At 42.5% G+C, this 25,404-nt stretch overlaps 1 protein-coding gene across 4 annotated transcripts in view; it reads right to left on the minus strand.

Annotated features, from left to right (window-relative positions):
• The window catches only part of LOC138603684 (disks large homolog 4-like), a 64,640-nt gene that overhangs the window by 31,106 nt on the left and 8,130 nt on the right, over positions 1–25,404 (minus strand). For all 4 annotated transcript variants that reach the window (XM_069675569.1, XM_069675594.1, XM_069675577.1 and 1 more), the window contains exon 2: positions 2,287–2,448. In XM_069675569.1, the coding sequence (XP_069531670.1) occupies positions 2,287–2,448 (162 nt within the window). The remainder of the gene's footprint in view (positions 1–2,286; positions 2,449–25,404) is intronic.

Genomic DNA, 25,404 nt, shown 5'->3' on the forward strand with positions numbered 1-25,404 from the left:
TGAAAGCGTTATCGGAAGGGGCTGCATGTGGGAGGGCAGAAGTCATTTCAGAGCGAGCCGAACCGTTCGCAGCGTGGGCATGTTGATGACGTTGTCGTTGAATAGAGTGTCGCTGCTCTTTACTCTTTCTGCTTGCTTTCTACCTGTTGTAATATCAACGCAAAACAGCCGCCTTAACAGAGAAGTTCATCTCCTCCTCCTGCACCCAGGAGCACCTCCTCACCTAAAGCTAACCTAGTATTTCCTCTGGTTTTGGAATCTCCCCGTGTGCTACATGTGAGACATGTCTAGACCTCATATGTGAAAACGGCTACAGACATCCAGTGACTGACAGATGAAACTACCACAACCAAATAATGAACCGTGCTTCTTTCTCTCCGTTTTTGTTCATTGAACAATCCCCATTAAAGGAGAACCCAGCAGTCTTTGTCACTCTGCTCATTTTAGATGTAAATGGATGTTGAGCAGAGACAAAATAACCCAGACACAATCAGATTTTTGAAAAACCTTTTGATGATCATTCAACAATTTTTCTCTGAGAGTTGGATGTGTGCTTTGTGCCACATAAGGAACCGACTCTACTTCCCCATCCGATGATTGGATCTGACTCTCCAATGCTTTTACTTTCACTTTGACAGTCTTCTACGCTGAGCGCCCTCTCAGCCCCTGCAAATTCTCCGTGGCTAAACAGGCTCTAAATGTTTTAAATAGCAGTGGCCGGGCACAATAAGTCAGCCTCTCCTCTCTGCTTATTAAAATAGAGCTTTTTATTGGACGTATCTGCTCCTCTGGGACTTGTGTTTACTCTCATGTGGGAAAAGAGAAACACTTCCTGCCTCAAAGCAAATAAACACAGGACCTTTTAAGTCTTAATAGCCGGTGAGGCTGTTAAATAACATGAGTGGGCATATGAGATGGATCGTTATTAAGGGCGCATTATAGCTTACACCTGCTTGCATTTGTATTTGTTAATGCACTGCAGGCAACATGACTCATATTCCTCCTGATGTCAGCCGACTGTGTGACCTGTAGTTAGATTACATTTTGCATTTGCAAGACACGTGTCTTAAACAGCTTCTTTAGTGCAGCAGCTCAGTGTCTGCACTGTGAGCTGGATTAATTTTACTGCTTTAAAAATCAATCAGTTCTTTGCAGCAGACACTTCACGTGCCACTCAGGCTGTTTGTTGCTATAATTTATACTCTGAAAATCTAATGAGCGATTTTATTTCAATCTGTACATTGTAATCAGAACTCCTCTTACACATCTACGATTGATCTCTGACCACATCCTGAGAGCGATCAGGTGATCAGATTACTCAGGGCATCATGTGTCCACTTATACTTTGATGCTGTTAAGGTCTAATATCAAATTGCCCCAGATGCGTGTTCATGCCGGGGTAAAGTTGATCCGGCTCTTCATATATATATTATGTTTCCATTAAAGTCTTAATGTTAGAGAATAAAACAGACACTGCATAATTTAAAGTGCAAAGTTATGTCTTTAAAGGAAGCACATTACCATGACGATAAATCTGTGTAGTGATACAACTTTCATATCCAGTATTTGTATTAGGGATAGACCGATTATCGGCCGGGCCGATATTCGGCATTTTGACGCATATCGGCATCGGCCTTTTTTTTTTTTTTTTTTTTTAATAATCTGACGGCCGATAAGAGATCAATTTAATCAATTGGCTCTGATGTGCTTAAAGACATTTAAACAAAGTTAAGTGTTGGAGTTTGTATTATTAAAAAATTTGACACCAATATTTTCACTTTTACTGCAAATGAATATCGGCTTCAAATATCGGTTATCGGCCTCCTTGACTACTAATAATCGGTATCGGTATCGGCCCTGAAAAAACCATATCGGTCTATCTCTAATTTGTATTAATATCAAGCATTATCATTTAGCTTTAATTTGAAATGTTATCACCTTCAATTATCCAATCAATACAATTATCCACTTCAACATTGGTTACATTTAAGTGTTTTTAATCTGCAGCCAAAATGTGAAATCTCTGATGGAATAACATCCTGAAGAGGCTCAGAATTTATTTGAATATGAGGTCAAAGTGATGTCACACTGAATATATTTGACTGTGGGAAGGATGTAATTGTGACCTGCTGGCAGAGGAATGATGTGTTCAGTATTAAGGGATGTGTGTGTCTATTGCAGCACAGTAACAGGCTCATTCCTAAGTGCTGATAGTGTTTGCTGTTGTAATAGTGTTACGTATTGATCGACACTGTACATAAGTGAGTGAGAGTGTGTTTGTCCTACCTTGACAGGAGAGATATGTGTGTGTGGTGTGTAGCCATGTATGGCCTCCATGGCGGCGAGGTTCTTGTCGCTCATATGAAGCATCTCGGCACTTTTCCCTGGAGCCAGATGTGCTGGACTGTGCTCCAAGGGGGGCGTCTCCTCATCCTGGTACCTGTACTTCTGCAGACACACAGATTAAGACAAAGTCGTTAGTGTCAGCAGGTTTCATGTAGAATTAGCAGCATTAAATTAAAAAAACGACGAATGTTGATCGTTTTTATTACAGAAATGTTGGTATCAGGGAGGAAAATATGCTATCAGAACACCTCTAAATAAAAGGCTACAGTAATAAGGCTGAGAGTGTGGTAATGTCCTTTTAACATAATGGGTTAATTGGCGGGATTCCTCTACCAAGGACACAGCAGCTAAGTGTGGTCATCTATATGCAAATCATGTACATCATATAACATGTGTGACGCCTACAAGTGTAAAAACACATCATAGGAAGCCTCCAAATATTAGCCATTGTGCGCTGAACAGAGCGATCGTCCTCCACAACCACATGGACACACCAGAGCCGTGACTCATAGTGGCTCCACAGAAGCAGCAAATCACGCCGCTTCTTCCCCGTAACCTTCCTCCCCTACCGTTATCCCACACCTGGGCAGCCTGCCAGCAGCCCACTGTGTTAGCCACACATGGTAGCTTTCATTCTAGGCGTGATGACACAAAATCTGCACACTGTGCTTTCCATCAGAAGGTGGGCAGCATCACAGCAGAGATCTGCCTCACTGTCCTGTGGGTTAGCGTTTGTGTACTTCCACAAATCAGACTCCCCCCTAAAGCCCCCCCAGGCTCACAATATGCTCTGCTGCACTGCAGATGTAAAGCAGCCCATTCTGAGAAGAGGAAAAATCGGAGGGATCATCTGAATTTTGGCTAATAGCCCGATTGCCCTGTCACTCTCCCCTTTCTTTCTTTCTCTCTTTTTTTTTTGGGAGGCAGACGGAGAGGGAGGTGCATCACCGAGCCCTGTCTCAGACAGGCTGCCTAGCAACCGGAGCAGAGCAGAGATTGCAGTGGCACAGTCGGGGCTGCCAGCATCGGTCCTGGATCACATTACACTGAGGCAGCACGAAGGAGAGGGAGGGAAACAGAGATGAAGATAAAGGGGAAAGTGAGGGGGGATGGGGAAGAATGAAAAAAGTGAGACTGTCAATAAATGGAAGCAGGAAACGGCAGCATGAGGACGGACCGGGGAGAGATAGTTATAAGTTGATAAGCTGGAAACAATCGATTTTTATATTAAGCACTGCAGAGGCGGGCATTACTACCAACCACCTATATACAGTAGAATAATAACTCATCTCAATGTGCTTTACATCAGTAAACTCTACAAAGCAACGTTTGCATTGAAGACAGAAAACGTCAACTTAGACCTTAATTTGTAAATGACACGAACACAGTTAAAAGTAGCCCTCGGCCATTTTTTTCTCCACCGCCTGCGACTTTCCTCCGTGACCAACATTCATGCTGCCATGTCGCCTTCTGTCACAGCGGTGGGGGATGTGACTGTCAACGCTTAATATATGTTACAAAGTGTCCTTCTGGAGAGGGTTTAGGCACATTTCTTCAGACCAGTGAGTTGTATGATTATTGCCCAGTGCAGCAGAATAGCACAGAAACAGAACTTTCTAAAATAAACAGTTTGAAGCGACCGACATTCCTTTATTTTTAAGGTGAATTAATACTGTCTGATAAATCCAATCTTGATTAAAGAGCTGCTTTGTATCCAGTTTGGTTTGAAGTAATCTCTATTTACAGATTCTGCATAGATATGTAGAAACTGTAGGCAGGGACGTGGATTTCCGGGAAGGCAAGTGTTCTGGTTTCTGTTTGTATTATGCTTGTAGTCCGAGTAATATTGACCAATCATGTATCAGCAGGCTGAGGCGTATGCAGGAAAACAGTCCGTGTGGAGAGCAGAAGCAGGCGGAACATTATGCGCCGTAATGACATCCCGGCTCGATTAAGCTTTTTATTAAACTCTATAAACAGACATCTTCATGCTAACAGCTAACAATCTAGACCTAAAGTTTTACTTGAGATAAATTCCCTGACGCTGTGTCATGAAAGCCATTCAGCGTTCAGATTTCCCGACTTCCTCAAATGCATCAGAAATGATCGAGCCGACACCGTTCAACAAACGAGCATTTTAAAAGTAGTTTTCTTCTCCTCTTGAGGACAGACCTGACAAAGCTTCATTTTTACTTTTCTAATTACTAATCTGCATCATGATGTTGGGTTCTCTTTCTGTAACAATGCAGCGCGCGGAAAAGGAAGTCTTGACTGGAAGTCATTTCCGCTAACCGCTAGCTACACGCCCAGCACGTTCATCATTGTCCCAAGAGGCTATATCGTCGTCAGACTGTAGCTAAACTGTTTGTGTGAAGTTAAAGGAGCATTTTTTCACTGGGAAACATTCTGGTAGTCATTAAACTAACTCCTGGATATAATAAGGGTTCATTATAGTTTCCCAGCTAGTTAATTACTCATCATTAAATTCACCGGGTGTCCTGGATATCAATCAGTTCCTGATTAGGTGGCTGAAATGAAAACCTTCAGGGATGAGTCCTCGGAACAGGAAGACAGTGAGCTTCTGCTTGAGATGATCACACCCTAACTTTTTCTTTTCTTATGAATGCAGCTTCCATAAGAAGCCCACTACACTACTAAACACTAACTTACCCATGCACACTTTATGCCCTTTAAGTGTCTATCCAAAAATAGTTCCTTCGTTCTTTCTTGCACTCCCATGTCCACTATAGTATTATCGTGGAGACATAAAATCTGATGAGTGTCTGTTTTAATAAACATAATTGGAAATCAAAGCTGTAACAGTTGTTTTCCAGGGGCCTTAATCTCACAAGCAGGTGTTCCTAACAGCTTTCAACAATTAAAATCTGCTTCTAACCGTACAAACAGGCAACAAAACTACCACTGCAACAGAATACCTCTGGGCCTCTCTGCCGTTATTGTAGCAGTACATCATTGTGGGAGGAATCCAGCGCATCTTTAAGGAATGACTCTGTTTGAAAGGTCAATATAAGGAGATTCTCCCCAGTTTGCAGTGGTAGGTCCTCCTGTCCTCAAATAAGAGCTGCACACTTGAGTGGCTGAATGAGCCGTCCCTTTAATGGTTAAATGATTTAACTTAATGTCGGGCAAATGTCAAATGCTATCTGCCGTCATCTCGGTTTGTAATTCAAGGACTGAGCTTGAGCTTTTAAATTACCGTGCATTAGAGAGTGGAATGAAAGCTCACCTCTCAGGCATATCATTTCCAAGAAACTCAGACTGCAAATGCGTTCCACGTGTGAGCTGTTACAGGAACCGTGAGAGGCTCTTCAGGTGTAAAATCCCTCGCTGCATCTCCCCAGAATAAGCTTCTGAAAGTTCATCTATTTGCATTTTTCTTTAATGATGATTAATCCATTTTTTTCTGTCTTTGGATTAATTTAACAGTCGCTGCTCTGATGAACTGGAGAGGATTTTATGCTGTGTGCTAAGACTGTGCGAGGCTGACTGCTGTCAGAATGAACTATATGCTGGAATTTAGCTGAATGCATCACAATGCAGTAGGTGTACAGTCAACGTTGTCGACAAAAATCGATGACAACATGAGTTGCAAACGAATTAAATTGTCGATAAGTAGTTGGTTAAGTCATCACTTGTGTTTTTCATGCTATGCACGGAACTGAGAGGGGTGAGCCATCTCGCATCTTTACTATCTCTGCTGAGAGTTGTGCTGAACTAAACTCGCCGGTCGCTTTTTTTGCGACCTAATGATCGATGACCATTCGACTATCAAAACAGTCGTTAGTTGCAGCCCTGCAATGCAGCTCAGTGACGCAGGTCTGGACACGTAAAAGTGGTTAAATTAACAAAATATCATTGCATTTGGAGATGTTTAAATTTGATATTAAAATTGAACAAAGAGCTCAACATTAGTCAGTTTATGCAACTGCTATTTATTGTCCAGAACACACAAGCAGAAACAGAAGCTATTATTTACCTATTACAATTTCCGACATTGTTTATTGGCAAGAACACCTGCTGGGTTTTGGTATAGACAACTGCTCCCACCCTCTGCAGCCAATAAGGGTGATATCAGCTTATTAAATGGCTGTAATCATTTGTTGTGCCCTACTCTATCTCCTAGCTGGCAGAGCAGGCTGTTTGCATCTATTTGTAAAGTGGAATGACAAATGTACTAAAAGCTTGATGCTTAGTGGCCATAGTAATAATGACAGGAGGAAAGCAGAGTAAGTCATGTGACGTAGTGTCAAGAGCAGGAAAAGATGCTTTTCAACAGCAGGAACTTTCCCCAGGAACTAGGAACCTCGCGTTTTATGGCGTCATCTTCGTTGTATGTACTTAATCTTCTTCTTACCGCCACCTATTGGCCTGGCGGTGTAGTGCAGTTAATTTTATTGCTTCTCCAATCATCATTGGCCTGATTAGCATAATCTTCCTGGGACTTTAGGCCGCTGTGGAAACGCAGACAACAGTGGGCCACAGGAACCATTTAGTTCCTTGATCTAAAAGTTCCTGGAACTTTTGGTGGAAAAGCCCCTAAAGTCAGCAGCCGGATGTTTGTGGGAGTATCAAGGGCTCAAAACAAACACAGGACTTTCACCAAAGTTTTACACATTTTTCTCCCCTAACCCTAACCACATAGTTATGGTGCCCTAACCAAACCAAGCAGTGAGTATTTCTCAGTGTTAACCACACGAGTCGTGCAATGTTATAGATGATAAAGCATCTTCTGGCCTGCTGGGAGGATCATTTAGCCCCGTGTGAAGCATTCAAATGGTGGTGACGGCAAATAATAACAGGTCATTTAAGGGTAAGGGCAAGTTTCTCAGAGTCACAGACTCATAGACTTTCAAATTTGCCTAAAATCAGACTCATAGTTTGTAGGAATCAACATCCTTCTTCATCACCTCCTCAGAGCCCAGAGGAGATATCAGTGTTTGTCTCTGATGGGCATCTGAACTCGTTCTGAACCTTCTCTTCTCCTCTACAACCCATCAGAACACAGAAGCCATTTCTGCCTTCTCAGTTGATTTTCACTGTCGAGCATCTTCTCAAAAGTGCCAAATCCTGAGCGCAGCTTTAATCTCATTTGCATTATCACAACTGCTGATGCCAGCCAACACCTACCAGTCCAACCATTTCTTTTTCATGTATAAGTAATCCTCAAAAGACAGAAGATTCATTCATCTTCTGCCAATGCTAACTTCAGACTTCAGACTACTCTCAAGGTGTGTCAGCACAGCACTTTCACAAGTGTGTCCTGTTGCCGTGTGTGCTGCAGCAACACCACACTTTACATTTACCACGGGGCAGAACGCTTAAAGCTGCACCAGGAAGGATTTTAATGTAAGAAACCATCCAGCCTAAATCAAAAAGTGGGGCTGCTACAAAGAAAAGCTTCTTATCCCCCTATGGAGACGCTCTAGATTCACCCTCTTTGCCCAAATTTAAATCTGCTGTTGTGTGGAGTCGTTTGAATCTCTTTGTAATACTGAAAAAAACTGAATACAAAGCTTGTACCTGAAGAACACGTCATCCACAGACAGATGGCTTTCTAAGAGTGTGATGTGTAAAGTAGATGCCTCAATGACACTAAGACAAAAGGAAGAGCGGGAATAATTAACTCTTCTGTGACTTCTTAAGTATGCGTAATTGTTTATTATAAAATGAATGAAGCTCCAAAAGCAGCAGCACATTTAAAACGTGTACAAAAGCTTTGTGCAGGTTGTTGGTGAATGCAGAGCGGCTCCTGGTGCTGCAGAGTGAAGGTGTTTCATAATAAGCATCACCTTGACTGCATCGGTTCATTGTCCCACAGGGAGATTACCGAGGTGCTCGTTCTGCCCAGAAGCACTTTTTTAGATTGTCCGTTTCAGACTTTGATCAAACATGTGAAAACACTTTCATGGGCGCATGTTTTCGAGGCTCATTACTGTCCCGAGCAACTTAAGACTTTCTCTAAAAATAAAAACAAGTCCCTGTTGGCCTCTCTTCACCGCCTAAAGGCTGATATAAAGACAGCGAAACAGGAAAAGTCATAAATAAATCAAGTCCCTGGATACATTCGCAGCTCTGTCTTAGAAACTCCACATTTATTCTTCCTTTTATTTCACTCCTAAATATTCATTTGTTACTTTACGTCATCTTAACCAAATTAATGACATTTTGAATCTCATTTGTGTGGGATGATTCATCATTGATAAGACGCACTCAGATGCATCATCCTCATATCTAATAATCAGAGTAGAATCATAGTTACAGTAAACGGCGCCATGGTGCGTGCTCGGCTGCAGAGCTTCTGCTGAGGGTGGTGAGAGGAGGGGGGGGGTTCATCTTTTCTTGATGGTCTGGAGCCTGTTTTTACAGGAACGTCATGCTTATTTGTAATGCAAGAAATGAACTGTATTTATATTTGTTAGAAAGTCTGCAGACCATGTGGACTTTCAGCCCTATTGTGCAAGAAGTAGTATTTTTGCAAATTGGCTCCTTCTAGATTTTCACTTTTAAAAGCCGGTCTGAGATCTTCTCTTGTGTGGCCTCTTCTCGGTCGCGCTCCCTTTTTCTCTTATAGTTTGCTCGCTCAGTGGTTTCTTCGATCACTTGTCCAACAATCCCAAGCTAGCTTCTACATACATGTATGAAAACAGGTGTTCAGGTTGCAAAGTGGGATTGACGCGCTCAGTTTCATTCAACTGAAGTAAACTACGGTTAATTCCCTGAATAATGTTCCTTGACTTAAACCTTAAACAGCAAATATTTGACAAGAACAATAATGTGTATGATTCAACAGACAATGCCATATTTTTAAAATAATAATAATAAAATGTTCTATTTTTGTCGCATTGTGAACGTCCATTACAGCCATAACAGCAGTGCCATGAACAGTCAAGCATGAACACTTGTAACATGCAGCTACACTAAATCAGCTTACTTTGCTAATTTGAATGCTATCTTATTTTGCACTTTACAGGTCAGGAAACACCTATTACCTTCAGTTCTCTTCCCAGGTCTCACACACACAAAACTGAGTAGCCCTAATCAGTTCACCCCCTTCCCCCCCCGTACACGGACGCATGCACACACCGTTTTTATGCTGAGTACAGACATTTTATGTATGCTGCACTTGTAGAGGGGGGATTGTGGCGTTAACCCTCCCCCATCCCTGTGGGTGTTCTGCACACACAATTCTATGAGCAGAGGCCATGTTAACACACAGCACTGTAAGATTAGTTAATGATTGTACTGGAAACAAACGGAAATAAAAGCAGCTGCGGGTCTTTTCTTTTATCCTGTGATCAGCAGCATTGTTTGCTAAATGCAGTTGGATATGCAGAGTGTTAAGAGCTCAATTTACGGCTGTTAGAAAGGAGCAGCTCTTTAATATTATTTAAGGGGAAAAGTCAATTCAACGTTAGCTGTAGCAAGCTAGCTACCAAAGTGTGCAACACCTGTGTGGGAGTGTGTGGGAGTGTGTCTGTGTGCGTTTGCGTCCACCTCAGACTCTGATCTCACAACTCCTTTCCCTACTGTTCCTTTCCTCCAGCCTCTCTCCTTTTTCCTCCAGCCTCTGTTACCTTTTATGTTGCAGATTCAAAGGGAGGACACGCTGAAGCGCTTCGCTTTGGTTCGCGAATTTGTGTCTATTCACACCCACTCGTTATTCTTCCGTACACTTTACACACAGTCGCCTCGCATCCAAAATGAGTCTGAACACACCTTTTAGAGTTTGCGGAGGGTGAGTAACTCTGATCCTGTCTTTGCACTACGCTCAGGCTGCATTTGATTGATGATGCATACCTGTGCCAGGTGCTTAGTGTCTGTTCACTGTCTGTAAACCACGATAAATCAAATGTATGTATGTTGGTTTTTCAAGTAGCCCACCATCATTTCTGCTGCTTAAATGTGTGTTCCTTCTTTTTTGGAGGCAAACCGAGTAACTAGGCAACCCGTCTTGTAATAATATGCAGATTTAATTCTGGTGGTTTTGACATTTGTAAAGGATTTATGTTGGCATGTTTAAATATTGGAGTTCTGTTAAATAAGCCATTGAGTCACTTGCAGAAAACCCACAAGCTCTGCGCTGTCATTGCACTAGTAAGACATTGTTTACTTGTATGAGCTAGATGGTGATTATTTTCTGCATGGCTCTTTTGGATAGAGACAGTCGGCGCTGTTTTTCTTCTCACTAAAAGTACAGTACTTACTCTACATCCTCCACATCCGTCGCTCGCACAGCAGCTGCAGAGTTTGATAAGTTAGCGAGGTAGAGGCGACCCTGAATGGTTCAATATTAGACCTGAACAGAGCGTTAGTGGATATCTGCTGCTGCACATTGTTGTTGCTGCATCTCTCCGAGCTTCCTGTCAGAGCCGAGACTCGCTGCTCTTTATAAAGAAAGATGACATAAACAGCAGGATAAAATAGGTCAAATCCATATGGAGGCAAAGTGTGTTTGCAAGGCTATAAAAACAGTAACAGTGTTTAACCGGCGCATTACAGTGTAGCAAAGCACAGCACCTCTGCTTTCATATCACCTGCTGCTATTTTTACATCATTACTCCTGATCGCCTGATTGGTCGGCTTGTAATGAGTGACAGCAGGCCGCTTTCCTGTCCGTTTTCCAGTAAGGACGTCTGAGAATCGACCGTCGGGGTGAGGTGATTATTGATCTGGATATTGAGATGAAGGCACACTGATCCCTGAGTCGTAAATCATTCATTACATAAATACTTAGTTTCATTGAATCTCTATCCTTCGGCTGCTTTACACCGATGGCCTTCATGAAGCACTTATAGACAAACTTCAAGAAGGCAGTCAGTCTTGATTAAATGTTTTGAGGCCATCAATGAGCATTAAGCATAAAAGAGCGCATTGAAGCACTGCTGAATGCTTCCAAGCACATAAAAGTCCTTTTAAGTAAGTCCCTGAATTAAAGATGACAGAGAGACTCTGGGCCGGCTCTTTGTTTAAGAACAAAGGTTGTGCAAACAAATAACCTTGGAAGATCACCTTGGGAAACAACCAGTCATGTGGCAGATATTGTTACGCAGATATTTAGCAAACATAGGGCAGGCCTGGAGAGAGAGAGCTGCGGATATATGGAAGAACGGGGACAGTAAACGCATCATGCCTGCAGTATACAGAACATCCCACAAGATCGGGCCAAATAAAATCCCACCGATAACAACCCACCACGAGACTGCAACAGACTGCAAGCAAGCTGTTTGAGGGCTACTGAACCTGCTGGAAGTGTGTGTGCAGAGCGGCTTTTATGGTACGCTGTGTTAAAGAATAATGTCGAGGCTAATGTTGAGACTTTAAATGATTAGCATATTGCAAAATGAAAGATCAGAATCACAGAATTCACTGTAATTAGAGGGATTTAATTAATGAATAACATATACACTGAAAAAATATATCTGCTTGCACTGTGCAGAACTCCTTTAACATAAGTCCCACACATGTTATAGCCAGCATTACATACAGCAAACCACACACAACGTAATCCCATTTTAAAACTGCTCTTTTTACAGAATAGATGTCTATGCAAATGTCTTGCATTTCACTCGTTTGTCATCATGACTGTTGAGTCAACTCGAGTCAGTGGGAGGAGAATTTTTAATATGTTTTCATCACGGAAGGTGTGACGTCTCAGATGGGAGAAACGGGGTAAGATATGAGCCAGGAGGGAGCGAGGCGTGGGGACACATGGGATTATCTGCGCTAGTAATACTCGACACTGAGCACAGCAAGACCTCCCCTTCAGACACCCAGAAAGCAAACGCCCACGTTCATATCACCAGCTGTGTCTCACAAATATAGGAACTGTTCTCGTCTCCTAGACTGTAAAAATAATCCGAATGAATTAAATATCAATCTTGGTCTCGTATAATGACAATGAACTTATGTAAATGTTTGTTTCATCACAGCATATCAACTCAAAAATGTTAAAACATGATTATTTTCAGACGTTTAAATGGAAAGAAATCTCTCGGATGGCCGATGTAGTATTTTGGCCTCTGTCTCTATTTTCATTTCGTATCAGTGATATTGAATCATTGGTCATTCAGTCGATAAATCAATCCATATCGATGTATTGTTACATCAGGATATTTATCAGATTCCAGTAACAAAACAGAACACGAACCAAAATGTCAAAGCTGAATCCACAAACAAATTATCTGGAGCTCTGCACACATGCACACATGATTTTTGGCAAGTGTACGGACGACGCCCGGCCAGAGTGGACCAGCGTAGCCGGATTTGGCTTTAAGAAGCTAACAGACAGCGTGCCATGTGGAGGGAAACACTGAGCTGGCTCCGGCTGCCATACTGGAAACACCTGAGGCGAGGAGGGAGGGGCATCACGGAGGTGATGGACAATCAGTGAATGAATGCTGCTCTTTAAACAGAGAACACAAGCATTTCCTCAACATGAACACTAAAACCGTACTGCAAAAACACAGCTTAACATAAAAGCCTGTTTGTTTGTTGCTGATAATAAGCAGCTGAGACTTACCACTGCTTCTGACTCATCAGTACTCTATAGAAAACAGCAGGGGCACCCTCCATGTTACCTGATTTCACACTGGGACTCTGCCTCTCTTGCAGTGTACAATTCCCCTGATGATGACTGATATGTAAGTGGCCCTGAGCTATAAAGTGCATTTCCCAAGGTCAAAAGCATGCCATGCAGTTTGCATTGCTGGCATGGCAAAGCTAAATATGTACCAATCAGCACGGTGAAAACATATAGTAAGCCCTAACGTGGCCTAATCTACAGAACAAGAGGAGATATCTGATGGTGACTGATGTTTCATTCATTAAATGTCAGTATACATTAATTGTAAAGACCAGCTACCATACACAACCATGTATTCCCAGGCTGCTGTCGCCTGTGCCGTGTAAATGGAAATCGTCCATATATGAGCATGAAAAAAACGACCATGCACGCGATGAGGTAAAGGAAATATGCTGTGAACAAGGTGGTACCTGAGAGCATATGGAGAGAGGAAGCCGTAGGTGAGTGTGATCACTGTAGGCTAATTACTATAGTAGCTGTGTACTGAGAGAAGCACGGTCCAAATGAGCTGCCAAACAGGAAAAACACGCGATTTCGCGCAAAAACGGCCTTTATGTAATTATTGCTACATATTTCTATAAGCAAACACTCCACATTGTGCTTTTAGATAACAAGCATCCACGCTGCAGATTTTTTCCCCCCCGTTTGCACCCCGGGCTTACCTTGCAGCCGAACATGAGAGACAGGGTCCGGTTGCTGCAGATGACCTTACACTGGCACATGACCGGCGAGAGACACTTTAAATTCCTGACAGGCAGAGACATCAGTCCAAAGCCTCACTCACAGCAGGCGGACAGCACAGACCACAGCTCGTCGGTCCGCGCGACACACTCAGAGCCACGGTACAGCTGGTCGCGAGCCGCGGAGAGCCGAGGGGAGGGGGGGGTCAGTGATGCCGGTTAGCAAGCGGGCTGCCCCTATGAAATGTAACCGCAGCTGCACTCGCGTCCAGTAAACGTGTTTTTTATGCAACTTCATGCGTGCGTGTTTGTCACGTTTAAAACGTCCGTCTGTCGCTATACAAAGCCATGTTGTCCAAAGGTTTAACACTGGCAGCATCATTCATGGCTCTCTCTCTTTCTCTCTCTCATTTCCCCCCCCCCTCTCTCTCCATGTGTTTGACCGTAAAGTTTGTACTCAACGCGCAGCTGGAATCTTAAGGAGGGAAAGCAGTGAGAAGACTGAAAGGAGCATAGGTGTAATTATGTTGCCCAGTTGCAGCATAAAATAATATTGGTTATTAGACTATAATAAAGTTAAAACACACTCACTCACTCAGTGAAGAGTGGGAAATATCAAACATCAAACAGCTCCACCACCACATGTTACAGTGTGATTACTGCGCCCCCTGTTGGATATTTAGGAAAGTGTTGGATGAGCTGTCCAAGGTGCTGAAATCTTCTAAATCAGTGGACAGCACCTGTTCTGGTCGTGGTCCTCGTGGTGGATCTGTTTGCCGATTGAGCTAAACCGTGAGTGCCATTCATCAACATACTGACTCACAAAAGGTTGTCTGTTAGTGTTTAACTGTCTTGGTGCAGCATTTTCTAAATGAGTAAAAACACTACAATTTTAGCTTTGCCTTAATTCTCAGAAATACCAGAATTCACACACAAACAAATAAGCATAAACACACACAAACAAGGCAATGCTGTAAAGTAAAGTCACTCTTAAAAGTAAGGACCTGTTTTTGAATCAATATTTAAGTAGCATTATTTTTTTTAACAGACAAATTTGGTGACTGAAGCACATAGTTTTTAATGCTGATTGACACAGTGGCAACAATTATTTTGAACGTGTTCAGTATAATGTCGCTTTTTCAGTCATAGAGCGGCCCTCTGAGGCTACAGTTAAACTATACTAGACTATTTATGATACTATAAAACTATAATAAGTATGATGATTATGGCACGATAACCACTTAAATTTATAGGCTAACTAATAACTTCTCCATAGTAAATTTGGTCTTGCGGATCTCTGAAGAGAAAGATATATTGAAAGAATTATTTACAAAGCTGAAAATATTTCAAAAGTAGTTTTTTAATACTAAAGCACAAAAGACAATCAGCAATATGAATGACATATAACTTCTATTAGAAGAACTTTCTTCTTGTTGTCTTTCACAAGCAGAATGTCTGTAGTCTTTATTTATGTGTTGTTTCTCTGTGTGATTGTGCTGACACGGTGCGCCCACAGGGTGGAGCGAGAGAACCAGGTAGTCTGTATTTAAATATTGTGCATTCATCTCAGGACCGACTGCGGCGCAGGGCTCAACGCTCTCGGGTGACGTCAGCTTTAAATCGAACACACGGCCTGTTCCAAATACTCCAGCGAGCTGCTGATAGTTTTTTAAACCTCATCACCCTCCCAGAGAGCAGGGGATATCCTGGGAAACCTGCAATGTGCTGAAGACATCAGCAGGATGATCACAGGCCGGAGAGAGGGAGGTCATGAATTTAAACGCGGTGTGAAGGGAAATATTCTTTACAGTTCACTCATAGACCCGAGGCAGCAGTATATAAATCACCAGATCAATACAATCAATAGGAAAACGCTCAGGAAGGCACTCTGTACAGTAATGTGATTTTCAGAACAATAATATGAACATCAATACAGCTGAAGAGCACTCAATCATGATCACATAATATGTGAGATATTGTGTGTTTGTGTGTGGGCTCGGCCTCGTCCACACTCTTCTTTTAGTTCTCCTCAGATATGACGTTTTTTTTTATCTTTACAATTGATCTAACTTTACACTGTGACTCTCGTCTCTGATGACATAAGAGGACTGGGAAGACTTTTCACACCCACAAACGTTTCCATGGATATTTCTTTCTAAAAAAGCAAACTGGCGTCCTTCACTGCAGCGGTGAGTGTATTTTAATAATGGACTCTGGCATCGACAGTTCACTGAAAAAGATGAGGACGATGAGTAAGAGGCAACTTTCTTTAAAAGCACAACAGGGTTCATTCCACACAACTCCCCCTGTGCCTTTTAAAATGACAACCACACATTAAGTAAGTGACTGGGCATAGGCTTGGTCTAACACTCTTTTAGAATAGGACATCTTAGTCTGAAGTATTATAATAGTATCTCCACACCATAAACAAATATGACTGTCCCTTTAAATTAAATGTTTTAAATTGAAGGATATCAAGAAATCAATGTCCATAAAATATTCTGTTAATATTTATAGTTGTAATTTGCTACAGTAATAACTATATTTATCACTGGAGGCCATTGTTCCACTTTGACTCTACATTTTTGTGCCATAGAAAAACTTTTCATTTCTCAGTCCACTGAGCTCGAACATATACGATCAGCAGGAGGGAAACATGCTAGTTCTGATTGTGCACAGTAAATGCCTGGGCTGCTTTTCAGTGCTTTCATGGAAACACAATTTTCACACACATTTTATTAAAACGCTTTGTCTGTACAACCAGCCTGTATATAGGAAGAACCTATAGGAATACAACAGATGTTTTCATAGATGTTAAATGTACAAATCTTCATACATTTAAGTAGTTTTGCTTTGATTTAAGCAGCATTTCCAGGCAAATGTTACGTAAAGATGTAAATGAGTGAAACACCATCTATAATCACCATACATACTGTATAATTCCTATGGTTGTTATATACTGTAAGTGGCTTCCCCTTCACTACAGCGTTATGTAAGCGTGGGAGTCACATGGAAACCTGAACTGTGGTGTTCCACTGTTGAGTATAGCATTAACATCCTGATGCTGCATTGTGTGTGTGTGTGTGTGTCTCTCTCTCTGTGTGTGAGAGGCCCAAAGGAGCCAGAGTGTTTCCATGACAACATCTGCAGGGGGTGGAAGATCCCCAACAAATCGTCCACTTTCCAGCAGCATTCAGGTCACAGTATGTATAAGAGGCCTGCCTCTGTCACAGGTGATTGTGTACAGAAAGCCAGTTGCCTTGTGCTAATACTGCATGCTACAACAATGACAAAATCAGTGCTTTCTCAAATACACAGAGAATACAAGGAAGCTGCCAGAGCTGCTTTTATTCACCACTTGCTGTTAAAAGAGCGCATGGAGCCTTCGAGTGCTAGTAATTGTGCAAAGCAACACACTGCATGCCAGGCCAGATGTGCTGTAACATTTACTCATCTTTTGCTGGCCTTGGTAGCCTTCTTGGAATCATGTTATTCACAGTGGTGGAGGGAAAAAAATACCATTAGTAGCTTTGAATAAGTCGGTGTCAGAGAAATTCACCAATGCCATTTTAATGCCTATTGACCTCAGACATTAGAATAAGGTCGGGACTACTTTTGTCAAAGTATAGATTTCAGATTGAACCACTTTTCCGGTCCTAGATTGGAGCATGTCCCTTCCAGGCAAAGTTTCGTCTTTGGACAGTTTGATTTTGTTCCATTACATTTGGTGGTTATGGTGATACTAGCGCAGGATCAGCAACGCCAGAAAGAGAGAAGTTGATGGAATAACAAACAAACCCTAACTGTCAAGTGGAAAGGCACTGGTGAGAACCACAGTCAACCTTGCTCAGTCATTCAGAGAGTCGCAGGACTTTCCAAATGGACCTGAACTGGCCCCTTGTAGACGGGCAGTTGTGTTGTTGGAGGTCACTGTTGACATTACCGTAACAAGAACTGCCTTTATATGTAGCATTTTATTTTGGCCTTGCTATGGTATTGTAGCTTGATGTTGGCTTTCTGTTATAGAGAAAAAACATTACCATAACTTAATCAAGAAAATTACTTCTACAGAGACGCACTAATTGAGTCATACCTTTTATGAAACCTAGATGTGTACGAATGGACAAAGTATACTTTCTTTTACCATCTCCATATCCCAGTTATTAATATTACATAGCTGGAAAGATATTCATTACCTTGTTGCTTCACAAAAACAAAAACAGGTTCTGTCTTTCTTCCAATCGCCTCCAAATTAAATGGAACAAGCTAGCCACATTAAGATCTTTCAAGTATATATTTCTTGTGTCTACACTGTTGTTCCTAATTAGCTGCTTTTAAAATGAACTAGAGATGCATCACAATCCTGACAGTTAGACGCGCTGGTTAAGCTCAGTTAGTGGAGCAGGCGCCCCATGTACATAGGCTACAGTCCTCGGCGCTCTGATCGCAGGCTCGACTCGCGGCCTGCCGGTCACATTTCCTGTCTCTCTCTTCAGTTATCCTATCCAATAAAGGCAAAAAAATTATCTTTACACAAGCCTGACGGTTACAGTAATAGATCAAGCAGAACAGTCTAAGACTAATTTAATGAGGACAGCATTTTTTGCTTCTTTGTCCTTTAGCCACAGTCAGGTAAGCCCGCTGTGCTGGAAGGCAGACATACAGAGAATTGAGTTTTACTGTGATGTAACTCATCTGCAATTATAACCACTGTTGCTTAAAGAGAGCAGGGTATCTGAACTATTCCAAACAGTGGGTGGGATGGATCGATGGAAACTGCGTGAAAAACTCCAACTCAACACAACAAGCGCAGAGTCTTCATCCCTCTGTAACCTCCAGCGCTCTGCAGCTCTGACTCTGGAACAGTGTAACCAAAGAGCCAACACAACTGGGAATCTCCTGAGGCTCTGAGACTGCCTCAGCTCCACTGACTAGGAAAACACCCAAGGTGAGAATTATAGTATTCACACCTACACAGAACCTGCTGGATCGGATGTCTCTCAGCTTGAATATCAGATTTCACCTGTTTGTAGTAGAAAATATTGTCGTTTCAAAAAGGACTTTGTAGGATAAACAAGAAGATATCAACAGAAAAGACTTTGTGTTAGCCAGAAGGCATCTCTACTAAGTATTTCCCTCTTTAAAACGCCGGGGAAAGAAAAGTTGGACTTTATGGTGACCCTTCCTCATACCCCTAAATATCCACATGGGTTTATTCTTCCATGTAAAATATGCAGGACAATATTTCACCCAAAACCAGGACGCCTTAGATCCTGTGGTGGCGCCTCGCCTCACCTTAAGTGCAGGTGCATCAGAAGCACTTAAAGGTTGCTCTACAAGCAAACCGCAGTGTTTCACATCTGATATTCCGGCTTCTGTCTCTTGCAAAACCGTCCGCCTGTGTGAATTCAACATGCCACAATGGAGTCGTCATCAGCAGGGATGACTTGTCTTGGAGCAATGCATTATGCATGAAGTATGATGTGCACGGTACACCTTTAACACGCTTCAAAAGCCCCAAAAAAAATCAATTAGCCCTTGAATACACTTGTTTTTCTCCTTCTGGAAGCTGCAGACCTGCTTAGAGACAGTTATTAAATGGTTAAATGGAGCTCGTGGGGATAATTATCTGCACCACCCTCAAAAAGGATGTGGGCATCTACACTGTAATCATGAAAGCCGAACAGATGATCATCTTCCTGTGACAGCAAAGACCGGTCTGAACCGATGCAGCCATCACCTCACTTCCTCTTCCACAGTCTGCTTATGCTGTGCCTCCACCCACACTAAAGACAACAGCAGTGTGCTGTCCTCTGCCAGCTGTCCTCCATCTGAAACTCATACTTGTAGGATGCAAAAAAATGCGGAAGAAGGATCGTTTTGGACTGCCGATTCCAATCGACAACGTGTACCAAAGTCTGTCACTTATAAACCAGAACCACCCACACAACCTCAGGACATGCTAACAGAATGGCTGCCTCTGCTGTATGTGCTGTGTTTCATTTGCATTGTATAATGTGGAACTAGTTCAACAACACCTATGTAAAGTAATTGCAATGAACAACTCTTGAATCATGTCAGTTCCATCCTTTCATATGAGATTATGTTGGCTGATTTGTTAAGTCTGGTTGTGACAAACCGTGTGCTGCTTTACTATGCCAGATCTAACAAATGGTACCACCATACACCTTAGCCAAATCAGTCAAGATACACCCTGCAGGTGCCTTTTTGTTAGCTAACATGCTAGCACCAGCCAATCCTCTCCCTTACAAAGGGAACTCTTTTTATATGTCGTGTTTTTATAGTGTTGTCAAGCCTAGCCGTGATTTCTGTCGTGGTGCAGCAGAAAGGCTCATTTCTACTATTGACTGAAATATTCTGAGAGCAGTAATTAGTGGTCAAATTACGGTGTAGCTACTATTAGTTTCCTTTGAGGTATCACTAAAGCTCAGGCTATAATTAGACATTTAAACCCTATTTGAGGTTGTGAAGTTTTCTAGCGTGACCACAAGCTGGCATCAGGTGGTTGGATGGTTAAATTCAGTCCACTAAAAGAAACTCGTGTGTTCTCCTGTGCTCTGGTGTTGACTACCTTACAACTTATATATAGTATAAATGAGCGGTTGTCATTCTGGATTACTGAACTAGACGATTTGGTGACTAAAGCACAGTCTGCTGAGGAAGAGCAGCATTAGTTTTACAACATGATAAACCTGCAGTGAAGCTCATTCTGGTCTGCACCTCACTCTTTTCTCTAAGTTAGAAATTGCCTCACACTTTCACCAGAGTGAGAGAGTATATTTTTGGATCCGCCTCTGATGAAGGCAACAAAGAGGCTCAGAGCACCGCGAGCTGCCTGGCTCGGCATGTAGCGGGCGCAGCGGGGTTCCAGTCTGGTCAGCCATGGCACCACTTCCAGCCAAGACGGTAAAAACAGAGCCAACAGGTGCCAACAGGTAGAGTCCACTGGCAGTGTTTCTGTAGTTGACTCAACTGAGTAAATGCCTCTGCAACACAACACAATTTCATGTTTCCAATTATATTATAATCCATATCTTTTGCTGATAAACAGGGTTAGTTAAGCTGGTTATAATAACCTGTTGGGGGATATGGCCCTTTTTATATTGGACTTTTATTGGACACTGATTTCTCAACAATATGAATGGAGCTTCAGTATAGTTGTTACGCTCAGAAGGACCACTGGGTCAACATCTTCTTTAAGTAACTAACATAGTAATTAACAATGTACCATGATTACACAGTTCCCAAGACCAATCAGCCAATAGCAAGGCCAGTCCTGTGATGCTATTCATGCTTGTGCATGCTCAGTTGAATTTGCAGTCAGGTGACTGGGCCTACAACATCTCCCTTGTTGAATCGGCTGGATCATTGTCAGGCTGATGAATCATTCAGTTCATCATGACCTGTCCGAACTTGTGTTAACTTTCACAGTGAAATCTTCAATGAGCCAATGTCAGATGCCCGCGCTGGCAGCGGTACACACCTGAGCTGTGACACCCCTCAACTAAGTTAGACTTGGACTTTGAGCTGCTTCTATTCTTTCACCATCTCTTTGGCACAGGTCCGTCTTCGTCTCATCTGTCAACACTTTGATCCAGATCTCTTCTGGTCTCTTGGAGTGCTTGATGCAAACTGTAACCTGGCTTCTCTTAAGGTTTGCATCTTGTGTTCAACCTGCTGAGGTTTTACACTTGTAGTCTTGTTTTGATGGTTGTGTGTAACACAAACGCCTCCATCCTTGAAGGTCTTCATCTGCTGGCTACTGCAGCTGTAAAGGAGTTTTTCTTTAAGCCTCCAGATGCTCAACATGTGGTCTTTTCATCCAGCAGGATGTTCATGTTTGCTGAAGTCAAAGGTAAATTGTCGGCAACCTGTGGAGTATCAGTAGTACAGTGGACCACATGACACACTATTCCACTCATCTACAGGTGGTGGTGACGCTTAAAGAAATGCTGCAATGCTACAGTGAAGAAGAATGCTAGCCACTAAACACTGATGATAACCATACAGGATTTACCTGCCGACCTACCTCACCTTTTTTATTAGGAAGTCCATCCTACATAACAAATGTGTTGGACACGAAATGCATTTGAATGAGTAGCACTAAATGAAAACATGATTTCTGTGTGTGTACAAGAAAACTCCACAGGGCACCTTTAAGTGTCTATTTTTGACACAAAGTTTTCTGGCTAAAGCTCAGATTTGTTCCAATTTGTCAGCCTCATGCTGTCCATCTCTGTTGGCAATGACAAATATCATGACTCCAATCTAAATCTCTGAACATCGAGTCCGCTGAAAACGGGGGTTGGCTACATGCGTCATTAGATATGGATCCAAATACTCCAATTAAAGCAGCGAGTCAGGACTCTAACTTCAGTCGCTGCTAAAAAATTCATATTCTGTGTTCTGATTCACATCGTGAAAAAAACCCAATAATTTGATGCGCTACAAATCCTTCATCAGAGCCAGAACGAGCTGCGGTTCAACCTGCTGAAAGTGACGGCTTATATTTGCAATGACAACTCTGGTATAGATAATAACTAGTGCTAAGCTCTGCCATAACACACACACACACACACACACTAGTTTCTGGCTGTGAAAGTGCATTAAGTGGCATCTTGGTGCCACAACACTCAACCAGCCCAGTACAAGCCATCATGTCTACTCAGCTAATTAATGCTGGAGGAGCTCTGGACTCTCTTGTCTGCTCAGTGTTTTCATTTTCACAAACACACACAGGACTGCATGAATATATATATATTCGCTATGCAACATATTGGGACTTTCTTCGAGCCTGGATTTACCCTAAAGAAAGACCTCTAACCTTATTTTCTCTCTGTCCCTAACCCTGACGATGATCCAAAGCCTTTAACCCCAAACATGAAATGACCTCTTTCAAAGTGACGTCTGTATTTTTAATGCCAACTTATAAGGGCTTGTGTCCTCGTGTCCTCACAAGGATAGAGATGCACTGAAATATGAATAATATTCAAATGCATCCACACAAAAGCTGCCCAGCCGTAGGATAAAAGCCGTTGCGTACATGAATCTATAATGCTTTAATCAACAAGTCTGCGAGAGTTTTACTCCTGCTGCGTGTCTAAACATGCTCACCATACATACACACCCACATGTGCCAGGCCACGTTCATACGTACGTAATACCCAGAGTGCATGAATAAATCTACCCAGCATACGCACAAGGAGAGAAAAAAATGTCCTCATACGGATATTTGTGATGACAGTGGAGGAGATTGCGAGCATGTTTCGATGCAATATGCACACAGATGTAGATGCAGACCTCCCCTAAGACTGCCAGAGCGCCTAGCAGACTTTGAGCTAACATGCAAAACAGAGGCAGCAACAGAGAGATGGAAGGAGAAGAAACGACACGGACGGAGAGGTGGATTTACCTACCACACACGGGCAGAGGGAAGGGAGCTTAGTGCGGCCCTTCATGAGCGAGAGACAGAGGAAAAACAGCCTCCCAGACACCCGCAGTAGAGGAGGAGAGGGAAGGGGAGAAAGAGACAGAGAGAGAGAGAGAGAGAGATGGGAGGCTGGGGAAGGGTGAGGGGAAATAAAATAGAGGGAGGAGGGGGAGAGAGGGAAGGGGAAAGGGGGGTGTCGTAGCTAGACGAGGAGAGGGAGTTTTCCTGGAAGCCAGAGTTGTTGGTGTTGGATGTATCTTGATGTTAAAGGCAGGGGTCTGGATAAGAGAGGACTGGCAGCCCGCTCCAGCCGTGACTCATAAAATATGTTTGTCACTGCTGGTGAGTGAGGGAGGGAGGGAAGGAGACGTAGAGACAGAGTAAACCTCTTATATTATTTTATTTTTCATCTCTTTCTCCGACTCAGACACTAGAGCTCGCTTTCATCCACGCTGCTCCCCTTGCTCTCTCTCCTTCTTTGACATCAACGTCACACACGTACATACCTCCTAAACGTCAAGTAGAGGCTAAATATTGTGAGGACGATTTAAAAGGAGGAACATTTTGACACAGAAATCTCTGTTATGCAACCGTTACATAATTACGTATTTATCCCTTTGCAGCCAGTGTTTTAACTGTATGTTCGTTTCTGAGGTGCAAATTCACGCCTCGAGGACTGTGAATATAAAATATCAGCCGTATAAGGACGCTCCATGTCGACCCTGTGGATGTGCAAATCCTGTGCACTTCCTTAACAATCAGAAACCCAAACGAATAAAGGGAATTTTTGTCCAATCAGAGTTGGTGGTAAATTTGGTCAAGTGAAACAACAAATTCCTCAGTGCGTGGGAGGAAGCTTCGTTGTCTCTATGTTGCATCTCTTCATCTTTATACTCTAATAAAAACTGCTGAATACCAAGTCAACCACATCACTGTAAAAAGGATCCTCGTCCATGACATCCCCTGCACTCACATGTCAAAATGCCTTTTTCGCTGTATGAAACGACTAGTTTGCACCACAAACGAGGCGGGGACTAGAACCCCAGGGTAGGAAGCCTGTATCTCCTCTGAGCCACCAACTATGTCAAATGACCGCGCAGGTGACCAGCAGGGCAAGAGATTTAGTATCTGCGTCAGCCTGTGCCCAAGAGACGAGGAAAACATCCTAAACTGCAGGTGTTACTTTAGCTTTACTTCATCTAACTGGGGTAGATAGAAACTATCCAAAACATAATAAACATTTGTTGTTTCCAGCTTCACACATGCAGTTTTACTTCTTTTCAACGCTTTATGCTCTGAATTGAAAACCATTATCAGACAAACGGGTAGTTTGACAATGTAATGTGCAATTTGGCGTGATGTTACATCTATGAGATCATATAAAACGTGTTAGCGTTCCTATACAGCTCGACATCGAATTCTGACAGATCTGGCCCCGAAGATCGACAACTATCACACAGTTGTGTTTCATTCTACAGAAAAGAGAAAAATATTGATTCTTAAACAAATGTGCAACACAACTTTAACGGCTCCTCACACATTCAGTATTTGCTATTTGAAAAGGACTCTGCACTTTAAAACGTCATGCAGAGTGTACACAGAGGCACAGTGGCAAAGGTTTCTTATCTATGTTGTAATACAACATAGATTAGCTGTGGCTCAGTGGTAGAGTCGGTCGTCTCTCAATCGGAAGGTTGGTGGTTGGATCCCTGACTGCTACAGTCACATGTCGAAGTGTCCTTGGGTATCCATAGGGTATGAATGGGCATAGATCTGATTGGAGACATTTAGGCCTTTGCCATCAGTGTGTGAATGGGTGAATGTGACATGTAATGTAAAAGCAGCGTTGATTAGAAAAGCGCTATATAAGTGCAGTCCATTTTACCTTTTATGGTATTCCCACCATTTTAAAAGCTGTCTCTCTGTAGCCTCTATTCTGCAATGGAGGAAGCTAGTTGATGTCTACAGATTAGAGGTGTTACCCAGAGTATGAATGTGTAAGTAGTCATCAGATACACTGCTGGCTCTCTTAATAATTTAATAGACTTTATTTTGTGTGAAAGTAATTTTGTCTCCTTAAATCTAATATGATGACTTGGCCAGTGTGCTACCTCTTTATATCGCTCAGACTCTCTCTAAAGGCGGTCATCAAGTACATTTAAACGTGAACGATGGTTTTCAGGACTGTTCTTTTTTCACACCTCTGGTCAATCCATAAAACCTTTGGTGCTTCGTCACCTCACCAATTGACATCAGCAAACAGTTATATCAATGAAATAATGAACGCAACAGGTGTTACACAATAAGTTTCCACATACTGAAGA

Source organism: Semicossyphus pulcher, unplaced genomic scaffold (genome assembly GCF_022749685.1).
Source record: "Semicossyphus pulcher isolate SPU_LCO1_2020_fin unplaced genomic scaffold, fSemPul1.0.p SCAF_10, whole genome shotgun sequence".
NCBI lineage: Eukaryota > Metazoa > Chordata > Actinopteri > Labriformes > Labridae > Semicossyphus > Semicossyphus pulcher.